Source organism: Marmota marmota, unplaced genomic scaffold (assembly GCF_001458135.2).
Source record: "Marmota marmota marmota unplaced genomic scaffold, marMar, whole genome shotgun sequence".
Classification (NCBI taxonomy): domain Eukaryota; kingdom Metazoa; phylum Chordata; class Mammalia; order Rodentia; family Sciuridae; genus Marmota; species Marmota marmota.
This window is the reverse complement of record NW_026000019.1, coordinates 12,052,240-12,080,204: the sequence shown is the minus strand read 5'-3', so window position 1 is coordinate 12,080,204 and position 27,965 is coordinate 12,052,240. Positions and strand designations below refer to the sequence as shown.

Genomic DNA, 27,965 nt, shown 5'->3' with positions numbered 1-27,965 from the left:
CCCTCCTGTCCTGTCCTTACACCCCCGCCCCCCCATGAGCAGTGGCCGCATCCATTACACTGAGATGTATGAAATGCTGACTCTCATGTCACCACCGCTAGGCCTCGGCAAGAGATGTCCCTCCAAAGTGGCATATAAGGTAGACCACCCCTTCCTTTGTTCTGGGCTAGAGACCAACAGGAGATGGGGTCCAGTTGTGGGGAGGCCAGAACATGGGAGGAAGCTGGGCTGGGGAGGTGGAGGAGGGAAGTAAGGAAAAAAGGAGACCAGAGAGTCAGGAAGGTTGTCAGGAGGACAAAGTCAGGAAAGGATATGACAGGGGTTTGCAGTGCTGTTCCCCCACAGGGCTCTTTGTGTCACTCTGTGTTTCTAAAAGTGTTTGGCTTCTCATGAGTGGGTTACTAGAGAGGTACTGTAGGTGGTGTATTTCCTTTTAGAGGAGGCAAAGTGGTGTCCAGGGAAACAGTGTATTTGGGAAAGAAAACTACAATGTGCAGCCATCGGAGCTTATTAAGAAACAAAGCTGCTTCATTCAGATCAATTAGGGAAACAATGCAGAAATTCCTCTAAACATGGTTCCAGAAGAAATCTTTAGGAGAACTGGCAACGAGTTTCTTCCCCAATGACGTAAGAAGGAACCGATGGAAGGCTCCTCCTAAGTGTGAGGCTGCAAAGGAATGTCTTCAACCCAGGGTCCACGGAGGGCCGCAGCTTTCTTCGCCTTCACCTGACTACCCCATGCCCATGGAAATGCTCAAGGGAAGGGGCAATGAAGGGCAGAAGTTGCCTTCTTGTTAGCTCTGCCTCATTAGCAGGATAGCCTTGTGGGTGGGGCCCTGGCCTGCCTTAAGTCGCCCGTAGCTTTGGGGCCTGAATTTTCCTTCACCTATTAGTCATCATTACTGATAATTCCCCTTTGGTGTTTAGATGAATCCAGAACTCTGGAGCTCTTTCATTCATTAGGAACATGTCATAGTAATACTGCTGCTTCTCTGAAAGTCAACAGAAGTTGGGGAGGTAGAACTTGAATCCAAACTAGAAACTGTCCTTATGCACTAAAACAGGTCTGTGGAATTGCTCTAGGCAAGGTGTTCCACAGTGTATTAGAGAGCCTTCCCCTAGAGCCTGCCTTTCCAAGAGATACTTCCCCACTGCCAGGCTGGTGGTTCTGCCAGAGGCCCTCCTGCTACCTCCAAATTGCATCGCTCCAGAGAGCATCTCATGGGAATGTGGCCATTAGGGACCTCCATCCACCCAGCATATAGCTCCTCTATAGCTTAAGGACTGATTATCTTAATTTTGTTCATGATGACCACATCCCAAAGAACTAGGTGGTGGGATGTGGCCAATTCTTTGAATTTCTGGGACAAAGCTTGGTGAGAGAAGAGAGAATTGGAAGGAAAGTTAAATAATTCTAAAAGCACGATACTCTCTGGAAAGTGGATTTGGCCATTTCAGTTTGATTCCTTCCTCTGGGCGAGGGGAACAGGGCCTGCCCACTCTGCTCCTGCCTGTGCCCCCATCTCTTATTCTTTTTTTCCCCTGCTCTCCCCATCTTCCTCCCCTAGAGCCTGATTGCACTTACCCCTGTCCATCCTGCTCCACCTCATCCTTTGGATAAGTTGGACTTATGCATGTTCAATCATGGGCTGGCAAATTTCATCCTTTAAAGACTCAAAAAGGGGGCACCAGGATGCATTTTCCAAGTCAGATAAGCAAACCAAAACCTGTCGCTATCTTTCCTTCAAGTTTGGGGGCGTTTATGGGACAAGTGGAAATACAGAGCAGCCTGGAGACAGGGAATGGAGCCACCTCCAAGAGCTGACTCCTTCCCCAGAGCCTCTTCTAGAAATCACTTCCCTTCCCATTGGAAGACATTCTTAGGACTCCCCATGAAGGAGTTCCATCGAATGATCAGGGAACCCCCGTCCCTTGGAATTTGGCATCATTCCCTGGAAAAAGCAGCAAATGAGCCTTCGGTGAGAAGCAGGGAGAGTAGGACTGGGACAGGGGTATGGGGAATCCTTGCCCTTCCTTTTTGTCTGTGCATTTGAACTCTGCACTTTTCTTTCCTTCTCACAAGGTATCTCTTGATATTTTTTTTTTTTGCCTGCTGTTTTTTTCTTCTTTCATACAGAGGTTGGTCCTGATGAATATGCCAGTGGCTGAGGACATGACAGTCCATTTCACCTCCACACTTATGGCTCTGATCCGGACAGCTCTGGATATTAAAATTGCCAAAGGTCAGCCGAGGGAGGGAGGGAGGGAGGGAGGGGTTGTGCAGGATGGAGCTATATGAATTGCCAGCCAAGGACACAACAATACAGTGACCTGGAATTTAAGTAGCAGGGTCCTGGTTTCACCTGTGAGACTCAACAACCATAACACTTGTCATTTCCTTTGGTAAAATAAACGATTTGGTCATCTTTAAGGCTCCTTTGAGTGTTAAACAGTGTATGTGCTTTAGTGTCTAGCTGGGCATTCTAGAAATATTTGCAGGTTAAGCATATAAATTTTGTCATTTTCCCTCTATATGGCATCTTTTCTCTAAATTCTTAAAAGTCTTCTGTCATAGATGTCATCATAGAGGACATGAAATTACTTTGCTCATCTTGATTGATAATTCAGTGGTCTAGGAAAGAAAAGGTTTAGTACTTCTAGACAGACTTTTAGCTGCCTTGTCTTGCCTGATCCAAATCATCTGTAAAATCGGGCTACTTGGATCATAGAGCTAGGGTTGCTGGAGGACTGATATGTGCACAGTAAGGCAAGGCAGGCTTACTTGAGGCTCATTCCATTTTTCCCTCTGATGTATTGAGTACCTGAGATCCTTTTGGAATCAATGAGGAAGTCAGTTTTGGTCTCAGGATCTCAGAGGTCTGTGACAGGATAGGCCTGAGTCACTGAAAATAGGAGTCAAATTGTGTTCTGCTTCCTCAGCAGAATGACTTGTCTGTCACTAAGTGCCAAGATTTCCTCTTGGAATATGAGGTGCCATGCTGATTCAGCCCCTGCCCCCACCCATTCCCTTCGTCCTTGGTATTTGTGTCTGTTCTGATTTATTAATGATTTATCGTATTTTAGGTGGTGCAGACAGGCAACAGCTAGACTCAGAGCTGCAAAAGGAGACCCTGGCCATCTGGCCTCACCTGTCCCAGAAGATGCTGGATCTGCTTGTGCCCATGCCCAAAGGTGTGGGGTCTCCTCTTGAGTATTCTTGCCACTGTGGCCCAGCATGCCAAGGCCACATCTTTTGGGAAACCTGGAATGATCAAGGAGATAAGGGAAGGTTGCTCTTTTATCTTAGGAAACTAAATTACCCTCTAAAGTCCCTTTAATCATTATTAATCACAAGCAGTTTAAGATAGACCATTGTGGTTGTGCATGAAACTTCCTGGGTGTCATTCTTTCCATGTCATGCTGTTCAGCAAACCCCCATCAGTTGGGAAAAGGGTGGTGGTACTTAGATCTGGACATCTAGAATGCTAGGAGTTGATGCTTACAAATATATTGCTTGCCATCAGTATTGTCACTGTCACCCTCATTGGGTGGATTTGTAAACTCCTGGAGGACAGATGTGGGGACCTATTCACTTTGTATCCTCAGAGACTCAATAAGCATTGGATGAGTGAGTGAGGGTATAAACCTACTTCAGAGAGTGGGTAGTAAAGCTTGTGAGGCATCCCTACTCTCTCCTCCTCGTTCATCGTCATGCCATGTTTGTGTTTTTAGCTTCTGACCTGACTGTGGGAAAAATCTATGCAGCAATGATGATCATGGACTACTATAAACAGAGTAAGGTGAAGAAGCAGAGGCAGCAGCTGGAGGAACAGGTGAAAGTTGATGATTGGGTGGGTGGGCCTTGAGTCACTTGGGCTCCCAAGGAGATGTGTATCCCTGGGGCACAGTGCTCTGTGAGTACAGTAAGGGATGAAGGGTGTGAGAACTTTCTAGTGCCATGCAATTAGAAATCCAGTGAGTCCACCATTAAAATAGTCAAGCAAGGTGTAAATCATGCTCTGACATTTCTTGTGTCATTTATATTCCTGCCCCCCACAGCAGATCCCACAGTGTCATGGAAACTTCTTTTTTTTTTTTTTTAACACAGAAAAATGCACCCATGTTCCAACGCATGGAGCCATCATCTCTGCCTCAGGAGATCATTGCTAATGCCAAAGCCCTGCCTTATCTCCAGCAGGACCCCGTTTCAGGCCTGTGAGTAGAACCAAAGGGTCCACACCTGCTTGAAATAGGCCACCCATGCCACTGTGTAGGCCTGAGAACCTATTGCCTCAAAGTACCCAAGTAATCATACTGAGCTGAATAGTTCATTTCCTGAGGCTGAGTCTCTCAAGATGGTTATAGTACAGGGGTAAGAAAAACATAAACTAAGCCTATATAGTGACACCACAAGCTTCAGAGACAATGGTCACTGTGAAGGGACAACAGAAGGAAGTTTTCACTTGTGTTCTAATGTACTGGCATCTTAGTTTCCTTGTGAATAATAATCGTCTTCTATTCTTGATTATTGCTTCCCACTGGATTTAGCATTCTGCTAGAAGATATAGATCCCTTCAGAGGTGCCAGGATTACAGAATATAGAAGGGGGAAAGAAAGAATAGCTACTGAATTCTTCCCCTGAGGGTGGTTCTGCCCAACCTCACTTGATTCTCACTAAAGCAGTCTACTATACCCTGGAAATAGATAATTAGATTATCATTTTTACAAATAAAGAAATGGAAACTGAAGGAGATTAAATAAGTTGCCCAAATGGGATCATTAGTAGGAAGCAAAATGAAATTTGTTATTTCTTTTCTTATAACACCCATTTATTAACCCACAGTTCTGTAAATCAGAAGTCAAGCCTGCCATGACTGGGTTCTCTGCTGAGGGTGTCACAGGCAGAAATGAAGCCAGCCAGATTGAATCTTATTTGGAAGCTCTGGAGGACACGTTTATTTCCAAGCTCTTTTTAAAAATTTATACATGACAGCAGAATGTATTGCAATTCTTATTACACATATAGAGCACAATTTTTTTCATATCTGGTTGTATACAAAGTATATGGTCATTTTGATAATCCTGCCTATCCAAGAGCAAGGTAAAACTTTCCATCTTCTAAGGTCTTCTGTGATTTCTTTCTTTAGGGTTCCATAATTTTCATTATATAGATCTTTTATCTCTTTTGTTGATTCCCAAGTATTTTTTTTTTCTTGAGACTATTGTAAATGGGGCAGTTTTCCTCATTTCCATTTCTGAGGATTTGTCACTGATACACAGAAGTGCATTTGATTTATGGGTGTTGAATTTATATCCTGCTACTTTGCTGAATTCATTTACTAGTTCTAGAAGTTTTCTGGTGGAACTTTTGGGGTCTTCTAGGTATAGAATCATTTCATCAGCAAGTAGTCCCAATTTGAATTCTTCTTTTCCTATGTGTATCCCTTTAATTTCTTTTGTCTTACTGCTCTGCCAGTGTTTCAATAACTATGTTAAATAGAAGTGGTGAAAGAGGGCATCCCTGTCTTGTTCCAGTTTTTAAAGGGAATGCCTTCAATTTTTCACTATTTAGAATGATATTGGCCTTGGGCTTAGCATAGATAGCCTTTATGATGTTGAGATATATTCCTATTATTCCTAATTTTTCTAGTGTTTTTAACAGGAAGGGATGCTATATTGTCAAATGCTTTTTCTGCATCTATTGAGATAATCATATAATTCTTTAAGTCTATTGATGTGATGAATTACATTTATTGATTTATGGGGATGAATCCCACTTGATCGTGGTGCATGATCTTTTTTGATGTTTTTGTATTTGATTTACCAGAATTTTATTGAGAATTTTTGCATCTATGTTCAATAGAGATATTGGTCTGAAGTTTTCCTTTTTTTGATCTATCTTTGCCTGGTTTTGGAATTGGGGTGATATTGGCCTCATAGAATGAGTTTAGAAGTCCTCCCTCTATTTCCTGAAATAAATTGAAGAGTATTGGGGGGCTGGGGATGTGGCTCAAGCGGTAGCGTGCTCACCTGGCATGTGCGGGGTGCTGGGTTCTATCCTCAGCACCACATAAAAATAAAATAAAGATGTTATGTCCACCGAAAACTAAAAAATAAATATTAAAAAATTCTCTTTAAAAAATTGAAGCGTATTGGTATTAATTCTTCTTTAAAGGTCTTATAGAACTTTCTGATATTATCTCACTGAAGAAATTGTGCATTCCTTTGGATTAAAACTCCGTGCCTTCCTCTATCCCAATAACTCTTATATTTGGTCTTTTTGATGCTGTCCCATAATTTTTGGATGTTCTTTCCATGGTTTCTTCACTGCGTAATCAACTTTATTTTCCAAATTGTATACTTTGTCTTCATTATCTGACGTTCTTCTCTGCCTGGACTTTTCTTGGTAGACTTCTGATGGCATCTTCTATTTGTCACTTAAAATTGATCTGTTTAAATTGTGTATATCATCCTGATTCAATTTGGGCAAATTATATGACTCTAGAAATTTGTCGATGCCTTCGATATTTTCTATTTTATTGGAGTACAAATTTTCAAAATAATTTCTAATTATCGTCTGTATTTCTGGAGTGTCATGATATTTCCTTTTTTCATCACATATATTAGTAATTTGAGTTTTCTCTTTCCTTCTCTTCATTAGCATGGCTAAGAGTCTGTCAATTTTATTTACTTTTTCAAAGAACCAGCTTTTTGTGCTGTCAGCTTTTTCAATTGTTTCTTTTGTTTCAATTTCATTGATTTCAGCTCTGCTTTTGGTGTTGATTTATTCCTCTTTTTCTACTTTTTCTAGGGCTTTGAGATGTAATGTTAAGACATTTGTTGACTTTTTCTTTTAAGGAATGAACTCCATGCAATGAAATTTCCTCTTAGAACTGCCTTCATAGTGTCCCAGAGATTTCAATATGTTCTATCTGTGTCCTCATTCATCTCTAAAAAAATTTTTTAAATCTCCTCCTTGATGTCTTCTGCCACCCATTCAGTAAGTATATTATTTAATCTTCAGGTGTTGAAGTAGCTTTTATTTCTTTTTTATAATTGATTTATAATTTCATTCCATTATGATCTGATAGAATTCCAGGTAGTGTATCTATTTTCTAAGAGTTGCTTTGTGGCAAAATATATGGTCTATTTTAGAGAAGTATCCATGTGCCACTAAGAAAGTATACACTCATTGAAGGATGAAATATTCTATATATGTCAGTTAAGTCTAAGTTATTGACTGTGTTATTGAGTTCTATAGTTTCTTTGTTCAGCTTTTGTTTGGAAGATCTGTCTAGTGATGAAAGAGGTGTGTTAAAGTCACCCAGAATTATTTTGTTGTGGTGTATTCGACTCTTGAACTTGAGAAGAGTTTGTTTTGAACGTATGTGCTCCGTTGTTTGGGGCATATATATTTACAATTAAGTCTTGTTGGTGTTTGGTTCCCTTGAGCAGTATGTCCTTTATCCTTTTTGATTGACTTTAGTTTGAAGTCTACTTTATTTGATATGAGGATGGAAAACCTTGCTTGCTTCTGCAGTCTATGTGAGTGGTATGATTTTTCCCAACCCTTCACCTTCAGTCTATGGATGTCTTTTCCTATGAAATAAGTCTCTTGGAGGCAGCATATTGTTGTCTTTTTTTTTTTTAATCCAACCTGCTAGTCTGAATTTAGGCCATTAACATTCAGGGTTATTATTGAGATATGATTTGTATTCCCAGCCATTTTTGTTTATTTTGGGGATTTAACATGACTTGGTTTCTCCTGATTAGATTTTACTTTAGTGTAATCCCTCCCTCTGCTGATTTTCATCTTTGTTTTTCATTTCCTCTTTGTGGAATATTTTGCTGAGGATGTTCTATAGTGCAGACTTTCTAGTTATAAATTCTTTTAACTTTTGTTTATCATGGAAGGTTTTTATTTCATCATCAAACCTAAAGCTTAGTTTTGCTGGATATAAGATTCTTGGTTGGCATCTATTTTCTTTCAGAGCTTGGTGTATGTTGTTCCATGATCTCCTGGCTTTGAGGGTCTGGGTTGAAAAATCTGAGATGCGGATTAATCTCCCCCTATATGTGATCTGAGTCCGATCTCTTTCAGCTTAAGATTCTATCCTTATTCTGTATGCTAGGCCGCCTTTTCATTATAATGTGCCTTGGTGTAGATCTGTTATAACTTTGTACATTTGATGTCCTGTAAGCCTCTTGTATTTGGTTTTTCCAATTAGTTCTTCATGTTTGGGAAATTTTCTGATATTATCTTACTGAAGAAATTGTGCATTCCTTTGGATTAAAACTGTCTTCCTCTATCCCAATAACTCTTATATTTGGTCTTTTGATGCTGTCCCATAATTTTGGGATGTTGAGAGCCACAGCTGAAGGGGCTGCCAGCAAACTTCCAGCTGCCAACTGATTGGCTCCTCTGCGGTGATGCTCATTGGGCTGTTTCCCCGCCCTTTCAGACCACGGAGCTGCTCATTGGGGGACTTTTTTTTGGCTCTGCCCACGCGACCCAGCCAATCAGCCTCAAGAGCAGGAGGAGTGGGGGAGGTTGAGAGGCTTGTGGGAAGCCAGTGGGGCTCTGAAGTTTTTTCCTGAGGAGCTGTGTGGTTTGGTGTGTGTTCTAAAAATAAAGTTTGTTTCTTTTGACAAGTAGCTCCTGAATTGTGCCCAGACAGACTGCGGCATTGGGATGTTCTGTTCATGGTTTCTTCACTGTGTGATCAACTTTATTTTCCAGATTGTATACTTTGTCTTCATTATCTGACGTTCTTTCTTCCAAGTGATCTAGTCTGTTGGTTATGCTTTCTATTGAGTTATTTGATTTATTATATCCTTCATTTCAAGGGTTTGTTTTTTTTTTCCCCCAGAGTCTCTTGAAGTAATCTTTTGCTACCTGTATTTGCTCTTATCTCATTGTTGGAGTGATCACTTTTTGCCTATATTTGCTCATTCTTTAATTATGAACCTTCTGAACTCCAACATTTCATCAACTTTTCTTTCCATGGGTTCTGTTATTACAGTAACCTGGTTTGTTTGGGGCACTTTCCTCCCTTGTTTTTTCATGTTGTCTGAGATATTTCAGTTTCTACCCTATATTCTTGTGTCTGTGCAGATTCTCTGGAAGCCCATCTCACCTTGATGGTAGGCTTCCAGACCCTGCTGGTGTCCCTCAGTATGTGCTACTGCATCTAAAGGTGGTGGTGGCAATAGCTTAGATAAGGTGCCCCGACATGGAAGCAATGTCTTATAGAGATGGGGCTGAAAAGGTGGGCCTCACTCTCTTTGGGATGCCAACTTTGAGATGAAGCTGCTTCTAGATCCTGTCTGTTGTTAAAAAGTTAGGGGTTACTGTGTGGGGAAGGCTAGGGTGGTGACTACAGTGTCCTAAGATGGGTTAAGCTCCCAGGTGTTGGGGGGCAGAGTGAACTCGGACCTACTCTGGACCTGGGTCCATGCAAGTCAGTGTGGGTGGATTTGGGCTAGGCCTGGCCTCCTGCAGTAGGTGGGAAGAGGCGGTACTGTGCTGGAGGCTGGGCTCTGGCGGGTGTGGGTTGATCTGGGCAACCCAGCTTGCCTACCTATAGTAGTCTGCTGCTCCAAAATTTGTTATTTCTGAGTAGAGTCTTTCCACTGTAACATGTTATCTTTAATAAACAAAGGGGTTCAGAAAAAAGTTGAGACAAAACTAAGGAATATGCCAGTTCTTCTGATAGGCCTTAGCTCCTGGTTGTTGATCATAAATGATCTTCTAGAGTATACATATCTCATGCCATTATCAACAGTAAGCGTGGGGTGGACACCCAAGGGCATGAGTCCCTCTGGGCAATGTAAACAAGTTTGAGGTTGGGGTTCACTAAATTGTACAACATGAGATGATATCCAGGGCTTGGGAATGAGACCTCTGTTGGAACACCCTTTGGCATTGCTTACACCATTAGTTTCTTTCATCGTTTGGTGGTGTAGGTCTGTTTTTGAAAAATATATTTAAAAGTCATAATATAGAACACTTAGAAGAAAAAGCCCAGAGTCGTGATCAGGGACTTCGGTTATTTTTATAAATTATTTGATGTGATGGCAAGATGCATATTCTCCTGTTCACAGAAAACAAGTAGATGTTTATTTTTGCTGTGTGCAGGAGGGAGGGAAGGAGATATGACTGGAGCAATGGAGCCTCCCCAATGTAGGGTTTACACTGTTTTCCATGGGTCTTTGGCCTAGAAATGGAAGACACCCCTTGCCCCTCCACCCAGATCTGTTTTATCTGTGATTTGATGTTTAAATGGGATAACTCCAGATTCTCCTCCATGTTGTTTATTTACCATTTTTTGTTGGGTGTGAACTTGGCCCGGACACTTGGAGGTATAGCAGTGAGCATAATCTTAGTCCCCATGGAGAAACATCTGGTAAAAGAAATTACAAGAATGATAGATTAAAACGGGGAAGGGTAGGTTATTGTGATGCCTTGTAAAAGAAACCACTTACCTAGTTTGAGGATGTTTCCACAAGAAAGCAAGCTGTTTGAGAGGTGAGAGAGTGTAGTAAATTTAGGATTCTAAAAACTGTAGGGTGGTTGGAGCAAGAACCCAGGAGAGGTGGCAGCTTGTGGGATTGGAGAACTTCCTGGGGTCAGGATATAAGAGGGCATTATAAGCAAGTTAAGAAATCATATTTGGGGTTGTGTGCTTCATAGTGACATGATCAGATTTGTGCTTTTAAAATTCATTTAGGAATTCAGTGTAGACTTGATGGATTGGGGGGAACAATTCTAGAGACAAGAACACAAGTCACTGAAATTGTATAAATTGTCAATGATGGTAGCTTGGACCAACAGAATATAAATAAGAGATAGGCAGACAAAATATTTAGAATGGGAAGGATTTGGTGACTCATTTGCACATGGAGTAAAGATCTTTGTGTTTCTTGTCTGAGTCTTTGGTAGATATTGATGCATTTCCTGAAATGAGGACACTGGTGGAATAGCAGGCTGGTTCCTCAGGAGCATCTGTTTCTTGAACCATACATTGTTCAGAGCATGACAGAGCCCTTCCCTCAAATGACTTAGGACTTTAATGACTTTTTTTTTTTAACCAAATGTAAACAGAACTATTGGAGAAAAGTTGTCAATTTGATTACAGCTGTGATAAAAATGAATAATACAATGCATATAAGAAGGTCATCTGGCCAGGCATATGTAATCCCAGTGCCTTGGGAGCCAGAATCACAAGTTCAAAGCCAGCCTCAGCAAAATTGAGGCACTAAGCAACTCGGTGAGACTGTCTCTAAATAAAATACAATATGGGGATGTGGCTCAGTGGTCAAGTGCCCTTGATTTCAATTCCTGGTACCCCCCGCCAAAAAAAAAAGGACAACTGACCAGTTATGGGAAAGATGATTTCCTAAGGAAGTAACTTTGGGTAAGAAAATTCAAAATTACATGGAAAGAGCTTACAAGGTCAGGAGCCCTCGAGAGAAGCATCTTGTAGCCTGTGTTAACCAAATAAAAATGGCTAGTGTGTGGAATTCTGGGAGCAAAGAGGAAAGTGATGCATGGAGAGGTTCATGAGGCAGGGATCATGTGATGGAATCTGGACTTCATCCTGACAACAAGAGGCAGCCCGAGAGGGTTTTTAAAGTAGGAGATCACTCAGGGTTAAATCATTCAACACTGTGAAGTTGTTCAGTGATTCCAAAGGTCCTATCATGCTATTGCCATAACAAAATACCTGAAATTAGATAGTTTACAAAGAATATATACCTGTGACTCACAGAAGCTGAGAAATCCAAGTACATGGAATCTGCATCTAGTGAAGGCCTTCTTGCTGTGTCACATCAGGGTAAAGGACATCATACAGTGAGCTTGTGTCTCCCTTCTTATAAAGCCACTGATATCACTATGAGTGCCCCATCTCCTGATATCATTAACATAGAATTTTAAAGATGAAATTTCCAATGCATGAACTTTTGTGGGGCACAGCAGGTCTTCCCCATGTATTGGATATTCTACTCATTCTCTATAGGACAAAGGGGGGCCTGTTTCTTATACACTAGCAGCACTCATTTTGTTCCCAGTGATAAACTCAACTAAAGCCCTTACTGGCAGCAAGGGTATGGACTGGGAGTCTCTCTGCAATTCAAATCTTCCCCAGGATGTTAATCTGGTAAGCCTACAGTTACTCCAATTTTCCATTGGATACAGTCCTCAGCAGTAGACTTAACTGCTCTCTTTGGAGCAGAAGGCGACACTCCCCAGGTCTACCACCTCTGATAGAGCTACTGCTTAGCCACTGGCCTCAGCTTCTGGATTACAGGGGGGAGAAGCAGTGTGTTTTTTTTGGGGGGGGGGTGTACTGGAATTGAACTCAGGTGTACTCAATCACTGAGCCGCATCCTCAGCCCTATTTTATATTTTTTAAAGTTAGGGTCTTACTCAGTTGCTTAGCACCTTGCTTTTGCTGAAGATGGCTTTGAACTCACAATCCTCCTGCCTCAGCCTCCCGAACCTCTGGGATTATAAGCATGCACCACCGTGCCTTCTTGATCAATGGCAGCTGTTACCACCCAGGTGGCAGTGGATGGTAATAGGAGTTGAATTCCTAAAGGGTAACTGCTTTTTTTTTCTGCAAGCTAGCCCAGTGGACCTGATTGTCTAAGAATCTGGAAGTACCAATAGTTTAATGACAACACACTGTGAAAGCTCTTCTATCCTTCATTTGGAGGCCTCTAAACACTTGGCACAGATTTGTCCTTGTCCTCCTACCGCACCACTATTTAAACCTTCTCCTAGTTAGGTATCAGTTCCGAGGTTCAACTCACCTCCACTAAGTTCATGAACCAATAGACACAGTGCATGGCAGAGTAGCCCTTCAGTAAGTGTTCAGGGATTTGAGCTTAATTTGGCCGGGGATGTTGGTGTAAGAAGACCATATTTCTGAGAGTGGGAAAAAAAATTTAAAAGACCATGGCTGCCTAATATTTAAACAAGCTTTTCACTGTTTAAACTAGAGCATTTTTCTGCCCAATGCAGAAACTCAACAGAAACAGGTTTACAATCTAGCATTGGACTTCCATATGGCTGAGTGTGACAAATGATGTCATTTGTCACAGATATGCTAGTCACCAACAGAATGATGAATGGTTCCAAAGGCAGGTTGAAAACACCAGTTTCTCTGCTTTTCAAAACTTACAGGGTTTTTTTTGTTTTTTTAAAGTTACCAGACTTATAGGCCTGCTAAGGGCAAAGGGTGTAGACCTTGATGGGAAGGAGATGGGAATTTTTACTGGCAGCTATGGAACGACTGTTTCTCATTACCTCCAAATTTGGCATTGCTTTTCAGGAGTGGCCGGAGTGGATACCCTTCAATGAGTCCACTCTCCCCCCAGGAAATATTCCAGTTGGCCTGTATGGACCCAACCGAGGATGGACAATTCCAGGAACAGCAATCTCTGGTGAATGAACGAGTTACATGATCTCGAAAATACTTTCTTGGTTTCCTGATCCCTCCCACTCTTATTTTAAAATTTTATTTCATAGCCATGATCCATCATGAAAACCCCTTTTGGTAGTCTAACCAGTTTCCCTGGGAGTTTCCTACTAGTTTTTCATGTTTTCTAAGAATGTTCTGTCTTCAGGTTTTACAGTCTCAGAGGTCCCTTCACTACTACAGGAACTCATGTTGCCCTCTTAGTTTATGTCCTTGATCATCAAATGTAGGTGGCAAAAGTCATGTAAAATCTTGCCTTTGATAGAGTGGCACCGGCCATGTGGCATAGTGTACCCAGAAATGCCCCTGCCAGCTCTCAGTGGCTAGCTTTCTGCCAGGAGGAGGCACAGAAGACTTGACCACCTCTGCGTGGGTTCAAGCAAGTGGTTCTACAATTCTACAAGGTCAAATACATCCTAACAGGCTCTTAAAGTCATTTTCCTGAACCCAAAATAAGTTTTTCATTAGCATTGATGGTGAAATTTCTGAGAGGCCTACTGGGCCAAGTTAAAGTTTGAAGAAAGGCAGACTAATGTTTTGGCTTTGCTAACACAAAGCTACAAGGTGATTCCCAAAGCTAATCAACTTTACCATTATTCCTAGTTCAGGAGCAGTGAGCTCAAGTTCCCTCCCAAGCTTAATTGGACTGGAGAGGAAATGACAAAACGCAGCCTTTGCAAAAGTCTGTATAGACAGCTAGTACTGAGTGAGTTCCATATCACTTTGATTCATCTGTGGTTCTTTTTTTCTCCTGACTCCTCTCTGCTCTACTGTATATCTCAGAGCCATCCTGAACAGATATCCCTCAGAGGGAGCAAACCCTTCAGTAGCTCAAACAAATGGGTGATTCTGTCCTCTGGGATTGCTGAGGCTTGTGTGGGGGACACCTCTAGGCCAGAAGTCTCTGGTGCATGAGTAATTTATCCAAGGGTGTCTGTGAGGTGGGTAGAATTTCTTGGAATAATTCTGTCTTCCCCTCTGAGAAACTTAACATCAAAACCTAGGGACTAATGGGTCCAGGTAATTTTATTCTTAAAATGGTCTCACAGCATTTTACAGCTTGCTTGCCTGGTGATATGTCTGGTAAGAAAAATTTCCATGAGACTTTATTACCTCATTTCTGTGGGTTTCTCCAGGGCTGAGCTGTAGTGCCAGGACTTTCTGGATGTGCGTTCATCTTGTTGTCAGTTCTGGTGTCTGTAATTTAATTCAGGTGTCAGCTGTGCTACACACTCACCACTGTGTACTTCTGCACATCCTGAGGCGTGGCCATAATTTGTGCGTGTGCATATGGAGTGTGTGTCTCACACCACCTCTGACACCTGTACCCTGCAGTGTTGTTACCACGTCTGTTTGGAGTCGGAACCATGTGCCATATACAGCATGTATCGCAAACACTAGTTTTCTCAAGTGCACATATCACGTTCCTGGTAAGGCCCTCCTCTCATGCACACCAGAAATCGCTGAGGAGAGTTCCCAGGTGCCTCTTCCTTTGGAGAATACCCTGCTCATACCCTGATACTTTTAGGATGTTGTTTTCTAAATATAAAAAAGCTTTTTTAAAAAAATATAATTTCCATATGCCCTAGATGTTCTTAGATCTCTTCTGGGTGGCCCATGTATGCATCTCTAAGGCAGCTCTGTTCTCAAGTGTCGCTGCCTAGCTGTCTTTCTAGAGCAAGCACAACTGCCACACTGATGACCTTTGATCAGAAAATTAACAAAGGAGTTTGACAGGGACATAGAGCTAACCATCTAACACTCCAGAGGGGCACAATCCAATACATGTGGTACTTAGCCCTTGAAGAGTCTAAATAAAATGTAAAATTCCAATGATTACATAAGTAGCTTGCATTATATTTCTATTAGATGACGCTAGTTGAGAGCATCCCTGACAGGGGGCCACCTGTCACATTTGGGATGGTTTCAATCGCAAGAAAACTCTTGTCTAATGAAATGTACATTTGATATCAGAGTAATTTCCCTTACAATTTAACAAAAATTCTCTTCAGATTAAAACAAATCGAACAGTAACACCTCTCAAAGTAAACTTCACGTTTCATAACGCCATAATATCTGAAGTACTGCTTAGCAATTGGTCTTTACCTTTCAATCCCAGTTAGAATTTTGGGACATCTGGTATATGTACACACATACACAACTGAGACCTTCAAGATGCCAGTCTCCCTTCTGGAGGCAGAATCATCTCCTGGAGGTGAGAAGCAATGAGATGGAACCAAGTCCCACAAGCTTGGCTGTGTGTTTATTTCCAGGAGCCAGAGGTTAGTGAAATAAAAAGCGTGCAGTCCTCTAACCATGGCATCTGCCTTCCTTCGGACACCCAGGAGCGTGCGGGATCGGGGAGGGCATCCTCTATGCCACGTCTGACCGTGGATCCCCAGGTAAAAAGCAACCACCAGGTATCTTATGCAGTGGCATCCCAGGCTGTATTAGGTGGTGGTGACACACCTGATGTTTTCAGGTGAGCCTGAACTTGCTCCCATCCCTTCTGTAAGAGAGCCTGCTCCTCCACTGTTTTCAGTGAGCCCCTAAACACAATAGCCTAGCCAACAAAATGGCATAACTTCCCCCAGGGGACTAAGCATTCTCAAGACTTAAGCAGCCAAGCAAGAAAGATCTTCCAGGATTTTCTGTGTATTTCCCCCCAAGCACACATGCATTACTTACACACAGCTGTATGTCAGGACTGTCTTAGCCAATGCAGGCCACGCCTCATTTCTTTGTCCGTTTTCCTGGCTTCTTTTTTCTGTCTGTCTGTCGTACATCAGGTTTTGACAGAGACAAGAAGTTTTGGTGGATCTGTTTTGACATCTGTGGTTGAAGGTGGGCTGGTTAAGAGGGAGAGTGGAGCTTTCTTGGTTGGTAAATTTCAAGCTTTTCTGGGCTCCAGTGCTACAGGGCAGGGCCTTCTCTACACGGGCAAAACCGTACTTCTTCTAGGCTTGGCCTTTTTGACAGTGGCCCTCCTGTATTTCCAAGGGCTCAGGGCCTGCCCGGTTTTGCCTGGTGTACCCAGGTGCTCACATTCTTGAGCATGAAGAGAAGATCCTGGGCCAGTTTTCAGTGACTATGTTAACATAATCAGGGCACTTTCTTGAGCAGCCTCTCTAGCTAAAGTCTTAAGTATGTGGGATTGGGAGTGAAGGGAGGCTGGATTTTCAGAGTGCATAACTTGCAGTTCTCGACAGTCTGCATTCCACTGCTGGACATTTAGTCCCCTTCAATAATTAATCCCATTCTGTGTTGCTCTGGGGATTCAAATTTCCAGGTGGTGACAGACCCCAGCTCCATGAGACGTTCATTTTCTACTATTCGGGATAAGCGTTCAAATTCCTCATGGTTAGAGGAATTTTCCATGGAACGAAGCAGTGAGAACACCTACAAGTCTCGTCGCAGGAGTTACCACTCCTCCCTGCGGTTGTCAGCCCACCGCCTGAACTCCGACTCAGGTGAGGGGGTCTTCAGCATGGCCCCTCTCGTCACGCATCTGGCTGGGCTGTGGGCTCCTATCCCGATGGGCTTAGTCTGGCAAGGACCATAGATGACTGGAACAGAATTCAGAGGGAAGGGTGCTCCCATGACTGACTTAACATCTTGAAGCAGGCCAGAGCCTTCTGTATTCATCATAAATGCCGATGTAGTTCCTTCCGGAGTAGGGCTGTACAAATCAGTAGAATTGAGGTTTTTCAAGCAACCTTTTGCAAAACCATAGAGCTTCCTTAGGATGTATTAGGACCCACGTTTGTTAAAACTGCCAACTCCACTTCACCCAAATAGCACCACCTGGAATTGTTTTATGGATTTGGGTTTAAGGTTTTTTTTTCCCCCTTTCAAAATGGGAAAACATGGACAGGAAAAAATAAATAAATAAAGTATTAGTCTAATTCAACTTATTTTAATAGAGGAAAGAACCAGTTGAAAAATAGTGACTTGCCCAATATCGTGGAGACTAGACCCGAGATCCTTTGACTTCAACCCCAGGGTTCTCACCCTGGTGTCATTATTTCATTCATAGAATCTTCTCCAGAAGAGTATGGAGAAGATTCTATCTTCCCCCACAAAAGCTACACACTCATGTATAGGACAAAGAGAATTCCTGAGCCATATTTTTGGCAAAGATTCTATCTTTAGCATAAATTGAAACAAGAGAACAGATTACCACTAGAAGGACATGTATGTCAAGAATGCAATGTGCGGACTTACCTCCTCACAAAAGGGTCATTTTCTAGCATTTCTCTCCTACTTCCTTTGAGATCATCTTTTGACATGAAGATCTGGTGTCTAGTTAGGGCCTTCTCACAGGATGGATAGTGGGTCCTTATCCCATCATGAGGGCTCCACTCTGTCCCTTGGGGACATAAACATGCAGTTCATGGCTGAGTTGTAACACCAAATGAGAGTCCAACTTTAGGGGCCAGAGTAAACTGAGATATAACTAATTTTGTCACCTCTTACAGGTCACAAGTCTGACACCCACCGCTCAGGGGGCAGGGAGCGGGGACGATCGAAAGAACGAAAGCATCTTCTCTCTCCTGATGTCTCCCGCTGCAATTCTGAGGAGCGAGGGACCCAAGCCGACTGGGAGTCCCCAGAGCGCCGTCAGTCCAGATCCCCCAGTGAGGGCAGGTCACAGACCCCCAACAGACAGGTGAGCTCAGAAGGCAAGTTGAGCCTTTGGCAGGACAGAGAAAAAAGGGTTCTGACAGTAGGAGCAGAACACGGTCATCGCACACCCTCAGCGATCCAAGTTCCCCAGAAAACAGCAGCATAGAGGCTAGCTGCTTTCTGCTTCTATGCTCAGAGATGTGAATTCACAGAAAACCAGATTTCTCCCCTAAGAAAGATGGTAGTGGCCAGAGGTCCTGTCCTCAGAATCCAGGTGTTTGGGAACAAAGGGTAGTCCTTAAGTCAGAGGATGTCCAGCCATCCTAAGCGGGGAACCACATCTCCTCTGGCTTTTCACTGAAACCCTGATCTATACCTAATAAACAGCAGCTGTATGAAAACTTTCTGACCCAGTATCAACCCTCACCCCCAGCCATAGTTCTCCTCAATGCTCTTTGAGCCCAGATGCAGTCAGCTAGAAGGAACTAAGGGAGATTTTGAGAGGAATGGGCAGTTTGCCTTCTAGAATGATGTTTTTCCAATTTCACTGTAGAACAGAATCACCTGTGGAGTTTGCTATCATCACACATTCCCAGGACCCAGAAGATTCTAGTATTTGAAACTATCAATCAGATGGTTCTTAGGTCATGTATACATTGAGCAGTACTGTGCTGGCATCCACTCAATATGCCAGCTCTAGTACTCTTGGGAATAGGCAAAGATGTCATGAAGGACTCCACTAATGTGTGGCTACAGGAGTTGAGGACAGCAAGGGAAGGAAGTTGATTCCCTTAGAACCCACTTTCCAAAAAGTTTACCCGACAGAGCAACTCCCAGTGTTCCTTCATCTTTCACCGAGTTGTGTCTTTTTCTCAGGGCTGCCCCTGGAACTTATCCCCAGAGAATTGTTTGCATGTTGAAAGTTGAGATGTCCTGGTCTAGGTGGTATGTCCCTGAGGGTATGGTACAGGGGACTCCCTCCTCAAACATTAGACTCCAAGGGCTCTTTGGAGAAGGGGTTAGGGACCTTAGCAGGGCCTCAAGTGGTGATCAGTCTAACATGCCATGTTTCTCTTGCTGTGTAGGGCACCGGGTCCCTGAGTGAGAGCTCCATCCCCTCCATCTCTGACACCAGCACCCCAAGACGAAGTCGTCGGCAGCTTCCATCTGTCCCACCAAAGCCTCGGCCCCTGCTTTCCTACAGCTCCCTGCTGCGACACACTGGAAGCATCTCTCCCCCTGCCGATGGAAGTGAGGGTGGATCTCCTCTGACCTCCCAAGCTCTGGAGAGCAGCAATGTTTGCCTGGCTGAGTCTTCCAACTCTCCACACCCCCAGCAGGGCCAGCATTCTTCCCCACAGCGCTACATCTCCGAGCCCTACCTGGCCCTGCACGAAGACTCCCATGCCTCAGACTGCGGCGAGGAGGAGACACTCACCTTTGAAGCAGCTGTGGCTACTAGCCTGGGCCGTTCCAACACCATCGGCTCAGCCCCTCCCCTACGGCACAGCTGGCAGATGCCCAATGGGCACTATCGGCGACGGAGGCGTGGGGGGCCTGGGCCCGGCATGATGTGTGGAGCTGTCAGCGACCTCCTGAGTGACACAGAAGAAGATGACAAATGCTAGAGGCTGTTCCCCCCTCCGATGCATGCTCTTCTCTCACAGGGAGAAAACCAAGACTGAATTGGGAAGCCCGTGCGGCCCCGGGGGGGAGGAAGAGGGAGAAGGAAGATGTGTGCATTAGAAGAGGAAGTAAAGGACAAAAGGAAAAGCAGTCAAACCCACCAAACCGCTTTATTTCCCTTTGCAAGATGGGCGCTGCCATAGTTCTGCCTCTTTGCTGGGGAAAGAAAGTACAGGAATATGGAGGGTTAGGCCCATGGAAGAAGGGACATGAGGGTGGCTTGCCTTCCCGGCCCCTTCCCACCTTTCTATAAGCCCAGCAGGGATCTGGCTGGCCTGTGTCTACACTCATTGCCCTGTGCAGACTGTAACTGGGGATCAGTGGAGACCGAAGGAGACCAATCTCCTCCCCACGACTGCCAGCAGGGAAACTGCAGCAGCACCTCACACACTAGCCTGTGGCTTGCTTCCCCCCCGAGAAGCGCAAGCCGAGTCAGGAGCAGTGGCTGCCCAAGGAAGCACGCAGGAAGGGAGGGCGGAAGAGCTCAGGGTGCTGTGGCAGCCGCATGGGCTGGTCTGGGTGAGAAAAGCCATAGCCCAGCAGCCCGTATCATGGAGGTGAGGGCCAGAGAAAGGACCGGAGGTGCTGGTGGGTACAGTCCTAGATCCTGAGGCCTGTTATCCATGTGTAGGTGCTGTGATAGTGAGAAAAGGTAAAGAGGTCCCTCACGGACCACAACCGTGCCTGCAGCTCCGGTAAGGGTGATGTTGTTAAACAACACCTATGGCCAGGCACCAACCTAGGTCAAGTTCAGCCACAGTGTGGGAGCCCATGCTGTCCCCCACAGTGGCTCTTTAGATGCTGGTTGGGGGAAACCCTAGGGTAGAGGTAGGGAACCTAGGGACTCAGTTTGTTTTCCAACCAGCATAGGAGTAACTTCATATTGGGAACAGTGCTACAGCCATACCAGCACATCCTGGTTGGAGGCCAGTATTGAACCCATGTGCCAGACAGTCTTTTCTGCCACTTCCCCAAGACCCACCCTCACACCCACTAGGGACTTCTCTAAGGATGGGAAAAGCTGATAGACTAAAATGAGAAGTGTCAGTTGATCAGGATGTTTATGATGATTAGTAAATATACCTCAGCTTCAACCTTGGCTGCTGCTTCTAGCAAAGTAGGCTCTGATGATGGGGTCCCCCCAAGCCCTGAATGTTCCCTGGACCAGGGCTGGGCTTTACCCTTCCCCAGAGTAAAAGCTGGGCAGAAGACAGCCTTCAGCCACGATGTCATTCCCAACCTTCCATACACAGATGCAGTGAGAGAGAAGCTTTGCTTGGCCTGTCAGTGTTCCTACAGCATACGCTTGATTGCTGCAATCCACGGAATACGTCCTGTCCATCTGGTGGAGATGCACCAGGCCCTTAAGCCTCTCCAAAGTGCCATCACAGCAGGTGAATGACTATTCTGGAGGGGGTGTCAGGCAGGGCCTTCCTTAGGGAGACTTGAGGACCCCTGTAGTGGGAGCTCAGTGGATAAACACTTACTTCATCCCCCTCCAGACAGAGTCCCTAGGACTCTTAGGTATGAAAAGTCCTTTTTCTTAGAAGGAGCTTCTCCTTTCTTGTGAAGTTGTTTCTTTTCTTCCCACTGCTGGGTTGAATAGAAATAAGGCACAGCCACAGTTGCACTGACAAGCCAAATTCAACCAGTGGCTGGAGAGTCACTTGTGCTAGGCCTGCCTGATCTTCTAGGTGGTGATGGAGCTTCCTGACTCATGGTCAGCCCCAAACCAAAGTAGTCCCAGGACAGGGGGCCAGTGAGACAGATACCAAGGTTTCCCACTTATAGACCCTCTTCCAGCTTTGCCATTTTTCCTCTCCCACTCAGCATGTGTGTGCTTGTGGACAGCTGGGAATATGATCCTAATGGGTGTGCTCGTGACATGAGACACTGATGCTGGGCCCTGTATAGTTTCAAAGGTTCTCTCTGCTCAGCCTCACTCCATGCCAATGTGCTACTGCGGGCTGCCTTGTGTGTGCACAAAACTGCTTTCCTCACCCCAGATGGCAGCTTTCCTTAAGGAAAGCCTACAATGGGGTGGCCATTCTAGCTAGCAAGTGGCGATAGTTTATGCCATTTCAACAGTCATAGAAATGTGGGCCGACAGAGTAATTGTCAGTAATGGAATTTGCAAACAATAATTCTGCACACTGAGTTCCTGAATAAAGCACTGTTAAGTTATGAAGTGCTACAGGTGTGGTCACCTGACCACTTGTTTTTGATTTTTAATACTAATGAAATTATGAACTTGCTTCTTTCATTGAACTTCCCCTAAACAAGAAACCAGTTTTTTCCCCCTTAGCCTGCACTTACCCTTCTATTAAGACCAGAAAATGAAAGAGGATTTTCTGGTAAGTCATGATCTCATAATCATCATCTTTGGTTTCCTCCTGCCTCAATATAAACAGGAATGCCACCCTTCCCCCTTGTAGTCATTGAGGACTTCCCTTCCTACATCTCAGATTTTCTTTACCTTGAGAGGAATCCCCCTTAGACTCAAAAGCCCATGCTTCTCTTGTATTAAGCACCACAGCTGCATCTTGTGATATGCCGCATGATGAATCTGGGCACTGGAGGTTCCTTCCGAAGATTCTTTAGCCAGATGTCCAATTACTCTTGCTAATGTTAGTCTTCACCATCTCCTCAAAACAAGGAGAGGAAGAGGAGAATAAACCAAGGTAGGGAGATGCTGTAACCAGGTGTGTATTTATCCCTCTCTTCACTCAAGGCTCTGACCAGTCAGGTGGGGAATGCACACCACCATCTCCCTCTTCAGGAGGAACATGCCAGCAACCCTCAAAGGCTTGTAACCAGGCGCCCTGTGAGCCAGGGTTGACAAAGAATCACCTGGCCTGTGGAGGCATGGTGCCCTGAGCATCCTCCAAAGGAGCATGAAGACAACTACCCACAGGCAGGGGGTGTTGGGGGTGCTGTTCCACTCATCCAGCTGAAGAAGCTATTTCTATTCCTGGCATCTCTTCTTCTCACCATCCCCATAGTGTACTGAGGGCACTGAAAAACATTTTCCTGAAGCTGACCCCCAAGCCTTCTAAATTTTGCCCTCCTTTGACTCTGTGGCCAGAAAGAGAAGACTTTTCCCCTTCCCTACACACATCCCTGACCCCCCCACTGAGCCCACATCTCCTCTAATTTCCCATCCCCACCTTGGTTTCGCTGCCTCTTAGCCATCTTAGGATTGGGTCTGTGCTGAATCCAGCCAAGCCAAGCTGTTTGCTGGCCTGACTGCCTCTACCATTAGAGAATGTTGTCTTCTAATGAAGTAAGTCCTGGGACTTACTAGGTGATCTTCATGGGGCCATCAGAGGTAGGCTGTAAGGTGTGCATGAAATGTTCTCGATGAAAGCTCACTGCAGAGAAGGCTCTTGGCATAGCAGGACCGCATTTACAAAAAAAAAAAAAAAATTAAGTAGGAAGTTCTTAACATTTCATTACATCCTATTTCTAAAGCCTGCTATGGATATTTTGGTTTTGGACAGAGTAGTCCTTTAGTGGATGGAGCTAGGGGTGATTTGAGAGATTCATTTCTGAGCTGTTATAATATTGAAATACTGTGAGGCTATGTGTAAAGGGTAAACATAACAGAAGGGAAGCAGACAGTCTCACAAAAATCTCTGCCTAATGAGAGACTTGAAAGTTAAAGAACTTTCACTGCTTTGTTGTTGATTGGTATCTTACCAGTCTTGTTTTGATCCTTCAAAGGCCCAAGGCTGGCACATACCAAGAATCCTGGTGAGGACTATTCCCAGCAGATGCCTCATCTAGCTATAGGACAGGCTGGATTCTAGAGGACTGAGCATGGTCCAGGGAAAGGAAGAAGAGGTGGGCCCTTCACTAGTGGCCAGAGCATGACAGGTTAACTCCAGACGACAGCCTTTGAGAAACCAGGTTTGGATATCTTATCTTTACATATATCCATGATGAGATGGATAAATGAACAAAATGTAAACAAAATTAACTGAGGGGTTATGACCTTACTTTTGCCATGAGGTGATCAAAGGAGATGCTATATTAATAATCACTGCCTGTACCAGGAGCTTTTGTTTTCCCTGAATCACCCCATACATCTTACCCAGTACTACCCCAAGTAGAGCAGCCATCAATGACTTCTCTGCTGGCCAAAGACTACTAGGGTGGTCAATCACCATATGCTGCAACTCACCCAGAGTACATGGATGTACTTCAGGGGAGGACAAAGGACTAGGAACAGAAAGAACTACCTTTGGTTTATGGTGGCCATCTTTTCCTTTACTTGAATCCTCTTTTGTATTTTGACTTTCTAGGGTTTATGCATCCCTAAAAAGTCATACCAAGCCAAAAAGAAGAAAGACTTACAGATTGTCCTGACCTTTCCAAAGGGCCTTGAAAAATATAGTCTGGATAAAATTCAAGCCAGTTAGTTGAGAAGTACTTATGGGGCTCCCAGCAAAGTGTAATGGGATGGCTGCTGAGGTACCCCAATGTCCTTCTATTTTTGTATTCTTCCTTCTATTCATCCCTTCCTACCATGCTATAAGTAGGAAGGTTAGTATCTTGACCTGCTAAATGCAAAAAGAGACTTTACAATAAGCCATGCTACTATGTAAATACATTCTCGAGGTTTGAATTCTTATTTCTGGAAGTATGAAAGAGTTAAGCAGATGAGGTAGAGAGGTGTGGAGATTTATGTTCATTTGTATCTGTTTAGGGTTTTTTGGTTGCCTGTTTTTTTTTGTTGTTGTTGTTTTTGTTTTTGTAACAGACCTGCCCTAGAATAGCAAAGAAAGAAATTTGTACTCTACAGTGTTATGAATCTCTGCCAAATTAATGCTATCACAGTTGAGCCTAATCTGAGGTTATAGTACCAGCTCTGTCTTTTCCTCTGGTCTCCTTCTTGTCTTCCTTCTCCTTTTGTCTCAGTAAGTTGACCTCTGATTTCTCTTTCTAGGGACTTAAAATATAAGTGAAAATCTTCCCCTCTCCAAAAATCAGTAAAAGCCAAGGAAATAAAGTGGAGTTTTTTTCAGACATCTTTAACCAAAAAAAAAATAAAAAAAAAGTTTATGTCTTGATAATTTTTTAAACTGTAGTAATCTGATAAATGAAAATTATAGGCAAAATAATAAATTATACTACAGCCTTCTATACTAATTTGTGCCTTCAGCTAGAGTGTTATATGTGTTCTCTTTCCCTTGTTAGGAAAATTGAAATATAAACACTTGACACACCCACGAACTAGCCAAGTGTTACTAAGTTAATAATATACAATGTAAAGCACTTAGTCTCCACAAGTCAAAAAAACCTTTACTCATTATTTCCCCAAGGACCTCAGAAATTCTTGGTGTCACTATAAGCATCTTGTTTTTAACCTGAATCTATTATTCTTACCTGGCCCCCCACAAGCTTCTAAGAAAAAAGTTCAGCTTTTCCTTTAATCCAGGAAGGAAATTGAATTTTCCCTCTGCAAGCTTCCCTGTATGGTCTTCTCTTTGTGGACACTGAGGCAAAACCAACATTGAGTGACCTCATCCAGACATCTCCAACCTGGTACTGGAAATCTGAATGAATCTTTCCTTTTTTTGTTCTGCAAGTTTCAGAGATAAGAATGGCTTCCTGTGTATTCTGGAAACAGATCCTTGAACTTGTGCCAGTTAGTGCCATGTTTCCTCTTTTGGTTTGCTCAGAGGATGGCCCCCAAATCGGTCATATCTGCCGTGTCTGAATTTGACCTTATTTGATGACTCAATTCTTTTCTTTCCATTATTTTGTTCTCTCATGGCAATGGCCTATACTGCACAAGAACCACCACTTAAAGCAAGTTTATTAGAAATAGACTTTGCTCACCCCTTTTGTAAGGGGTGAGCAAAACAAAAACATACTCCAAAATTTCAAAGTGCCATTAATCAATTTTTAAAAATAAAGGTAATATGAAATGAGGGCTAAACAATGTAATCTAACTGCCAATTAAAGTAGTTCTGGTCTTAGTTACATTTGATACAGAGTTGTATAACATTAAGCAGATCCAGTGGATTTAGTAAAAACATAGGTATTGAATTTTAATGGCTACCATTGGGGATATATACTTAGCCTGCAGGCTGAACTTTAGTCAGTGTTTTTCTATCCTGGTGTTTTGTGAACAAGCCAAAATTTATACAAAGCCACCCTAAGTGCTGCAATTACAGAGGAACTTCCCCCTTAGTGACATTGGAGAGCAGTCCAAGTCCACTCAAAGTGAGTCCAAGATTTGGAACACACTCAGAATAACAAACGAAGGAGAAACAGTTAATGCACCAAGACTGGTTGGCATTTCATGGCTGGGATAACTGGGTAGAGAATAGGAAGACAATCTATAGAACAAAGACAAGATGAGGCAGAAGACACTAGCAAGTCCCAGAAGAGAATAGGCTTAGAGATGTATGGCCTTGAAAGGGATCCTCCCTTTCACTTAGATTGTGGGTAAACTCATCAGCACAATACTGGATTCAGAGAGTCCTTTCTGTTAAATTCATGTATGGTAGCAAACTTGAACTTCAGAGGATTAGTAGATTCCTGAAAATCTTTTCCTGACCTGAAAGATGAAGAGAAAAGAGTCTCTTGCTTTAAAGCAGCCCAAAGACAATCTAGGACTTCAGCAACTCTTCAGTATAGTAGCACCAATAATGGAGAGATTACATTAAACTTCTTCAGATACAAGCACCACGGGAGGGGAGAAGAGCTGGTCAATAGGACAGGGATGAGTCTGATTAGGAAGAGATTTCAAACTGCAAGGTGCACCGGTACTAACCTCAAAGGATAACACTGCAAGTGGGTGGACTACAGGGTGTCCAGTCCCCACCCTCTGTCCTTTGTGACCTGAGGCCAGGCCATTCCCTCCTTGATTTGCTCTTAAAGGATGAACATGTAAGATGGGATCAAGAGGGAAATTGGGTGCTTTTATTCAGGCTGTAAAAACGCTGCCACCTTCATTATAAGACACACGCGAGTTAAGCCCCCTAAGACACTCCTTGCGGGCAGCATCCACTGAGGTGTGCCAGCCTGACACTCCTGCAGTAACGGTGACTGAATGGCAGCTAATGCTGGCCCACCCCGAGTATTGGTGCATCTCGCCTAAAGCCAGAGTTCAGCACTGCATGTTGATCAGGTGGAGATCCTGAAATATAAATGCTCGTTTGGATCCAAAAGGAAAACCATTAAAAAAATAAAAGAAAGATGAACAACTTTAATGTTTTGGGGGGGGTCAAAGAAAATAAATAAAATCTTGTTGTAAAGAATCAATCAGCCTGATTCACTTGACTTGTGGCTTTGCTTCTACTAAAAGAAGAGATCATGGGAATGAAGCCTGGCCAGGACTCGGGGTAAGTGGGACACAGGCTCTCAGTTCCTGTAGGATGAGGTCTGCTGGGCTCAGGTAGTTATGAGGAATTACAGATGTTCTCAGCATTCCAAGGATGTCCTGGTCCTGAAAAGTTTGGGGAGAGGGAGCAGTACTCCACATAAACTGGTTTGCCCAAAATGTTGAACATATTTTGATCAGGACAATATTCTCCCCAGGTGAGGAATTTAACAAAGTAGAGGATTTTATGGAACCACAGGGCTTTGTGACTAGAAAGAAACACTATAGCCAGCTTCCTCTGGGAGGGGGGAGGGGATTACAAGACACCAGCTTAGCTGCCAAGTTCAGGAAGAAGATGACTCTCAGGAGACACTGTCATTCTTTCCTTGGCTTATATCACTCCTGACTGCACTAGCTTTCTGAATGATGGGAAAGGCACAAGCCCTGGGACATGGGCCCCACTGGATTCTCCATGCTGAGAATAACTGTTTGCTTCATTTTTCTGGAGGAAACATTTTCTTCTACTGTTGAGTTTATTGTTTTAACCTGAGTAATTCTTTTTTGTTACATAGAAACTGGCATTCTAGGAGAAGTTCCTGTAATTTGGTCAAAGATAGCTTCTCAAGTTCTAATATATACAATTTTTTAGGTAAGATTTTTCTCATGGCCAAAACCATTAAAAATGTATAGCCATCTTTCAGGGAGATCAAGGTCCTTGGATGCCAGATTGGATCTCTAAGTTTTAGATTTTGTGTCATTCTCCAGTCATTTATTTCTTTCCCATGGCTTTTTATCACCCCCTGTATTAGAAGATAGAATTTGACAGCCTAGAGCTT

General features: G+C 43.6%; 1 protein-coding gene across 10 annotated transcripts in view; it reads left to right on the top strand.

The window, feature by feature from the left end:
* Cacna1e (calcium voltage-gated channel subunit alpha1 E) overlaps nucleotides 1–27,071 on the top strand; it is a 367,641-nt gene extending 340,570 nt beyond the window's left edge. For 4 of the 10 annotated variants that reach the window (XM_048809891.1, XM_015491733.2, XM_048809887.1 and 1 more), the window contains 10 exons: nucleotides 43–139; nucleotides 2,138–2,243; nucleotides 3,085–3,192; nucleotides 3,733–3,833; nucleotides 4,109–4,215; nucleotides 13,338–13,449; nucleotides 15,758–15,886; nucleotides 16,774–16,954; nucleotides 17,963–18,153; nucleotides 19,196–27,071. In XM_048809891.1, the coding sequence (XP_048665848.1) occupies nucleotides 43–139; nucleotides 2,138–2,243; nucleotides 3,085–3,192; nucleotides 3,733–3,833; nucleotides 4,109–4,215; nucleotides 13,338–13,449; nucleotides 15,758–15,886; nucleotides 16,774–16,954; nucleotides 17,963–18,153; nucleotides 19,196–19,738 (1,675 nt within the window). In that variant the 3' untranslated portion in view covers nucleotides 19,739–27,071. The remainder of the gene's footprint in view (nucleotides 1–42; nucleotides 140–2,137; nucleotides 2,244–3,084; nucleotides 3,193–3,732; nucleotides 3,834–4,108; nucleotides 4,216–13,337; nucleotides 13,450–15,757; nucleotides 15,887–16,773; nucleotides 16,955–17,962; nucleotides 18,154–19,195) is intronic. The other 6 variants (XM_048809893.1, XM_048809888.1, XM_048809886.1 and 3 more) reach the window with 3 other exon arrangements.
* The last annotated feature ends 894 nt before the right edge of the window (nucleotides 27,072–27,965 follow it).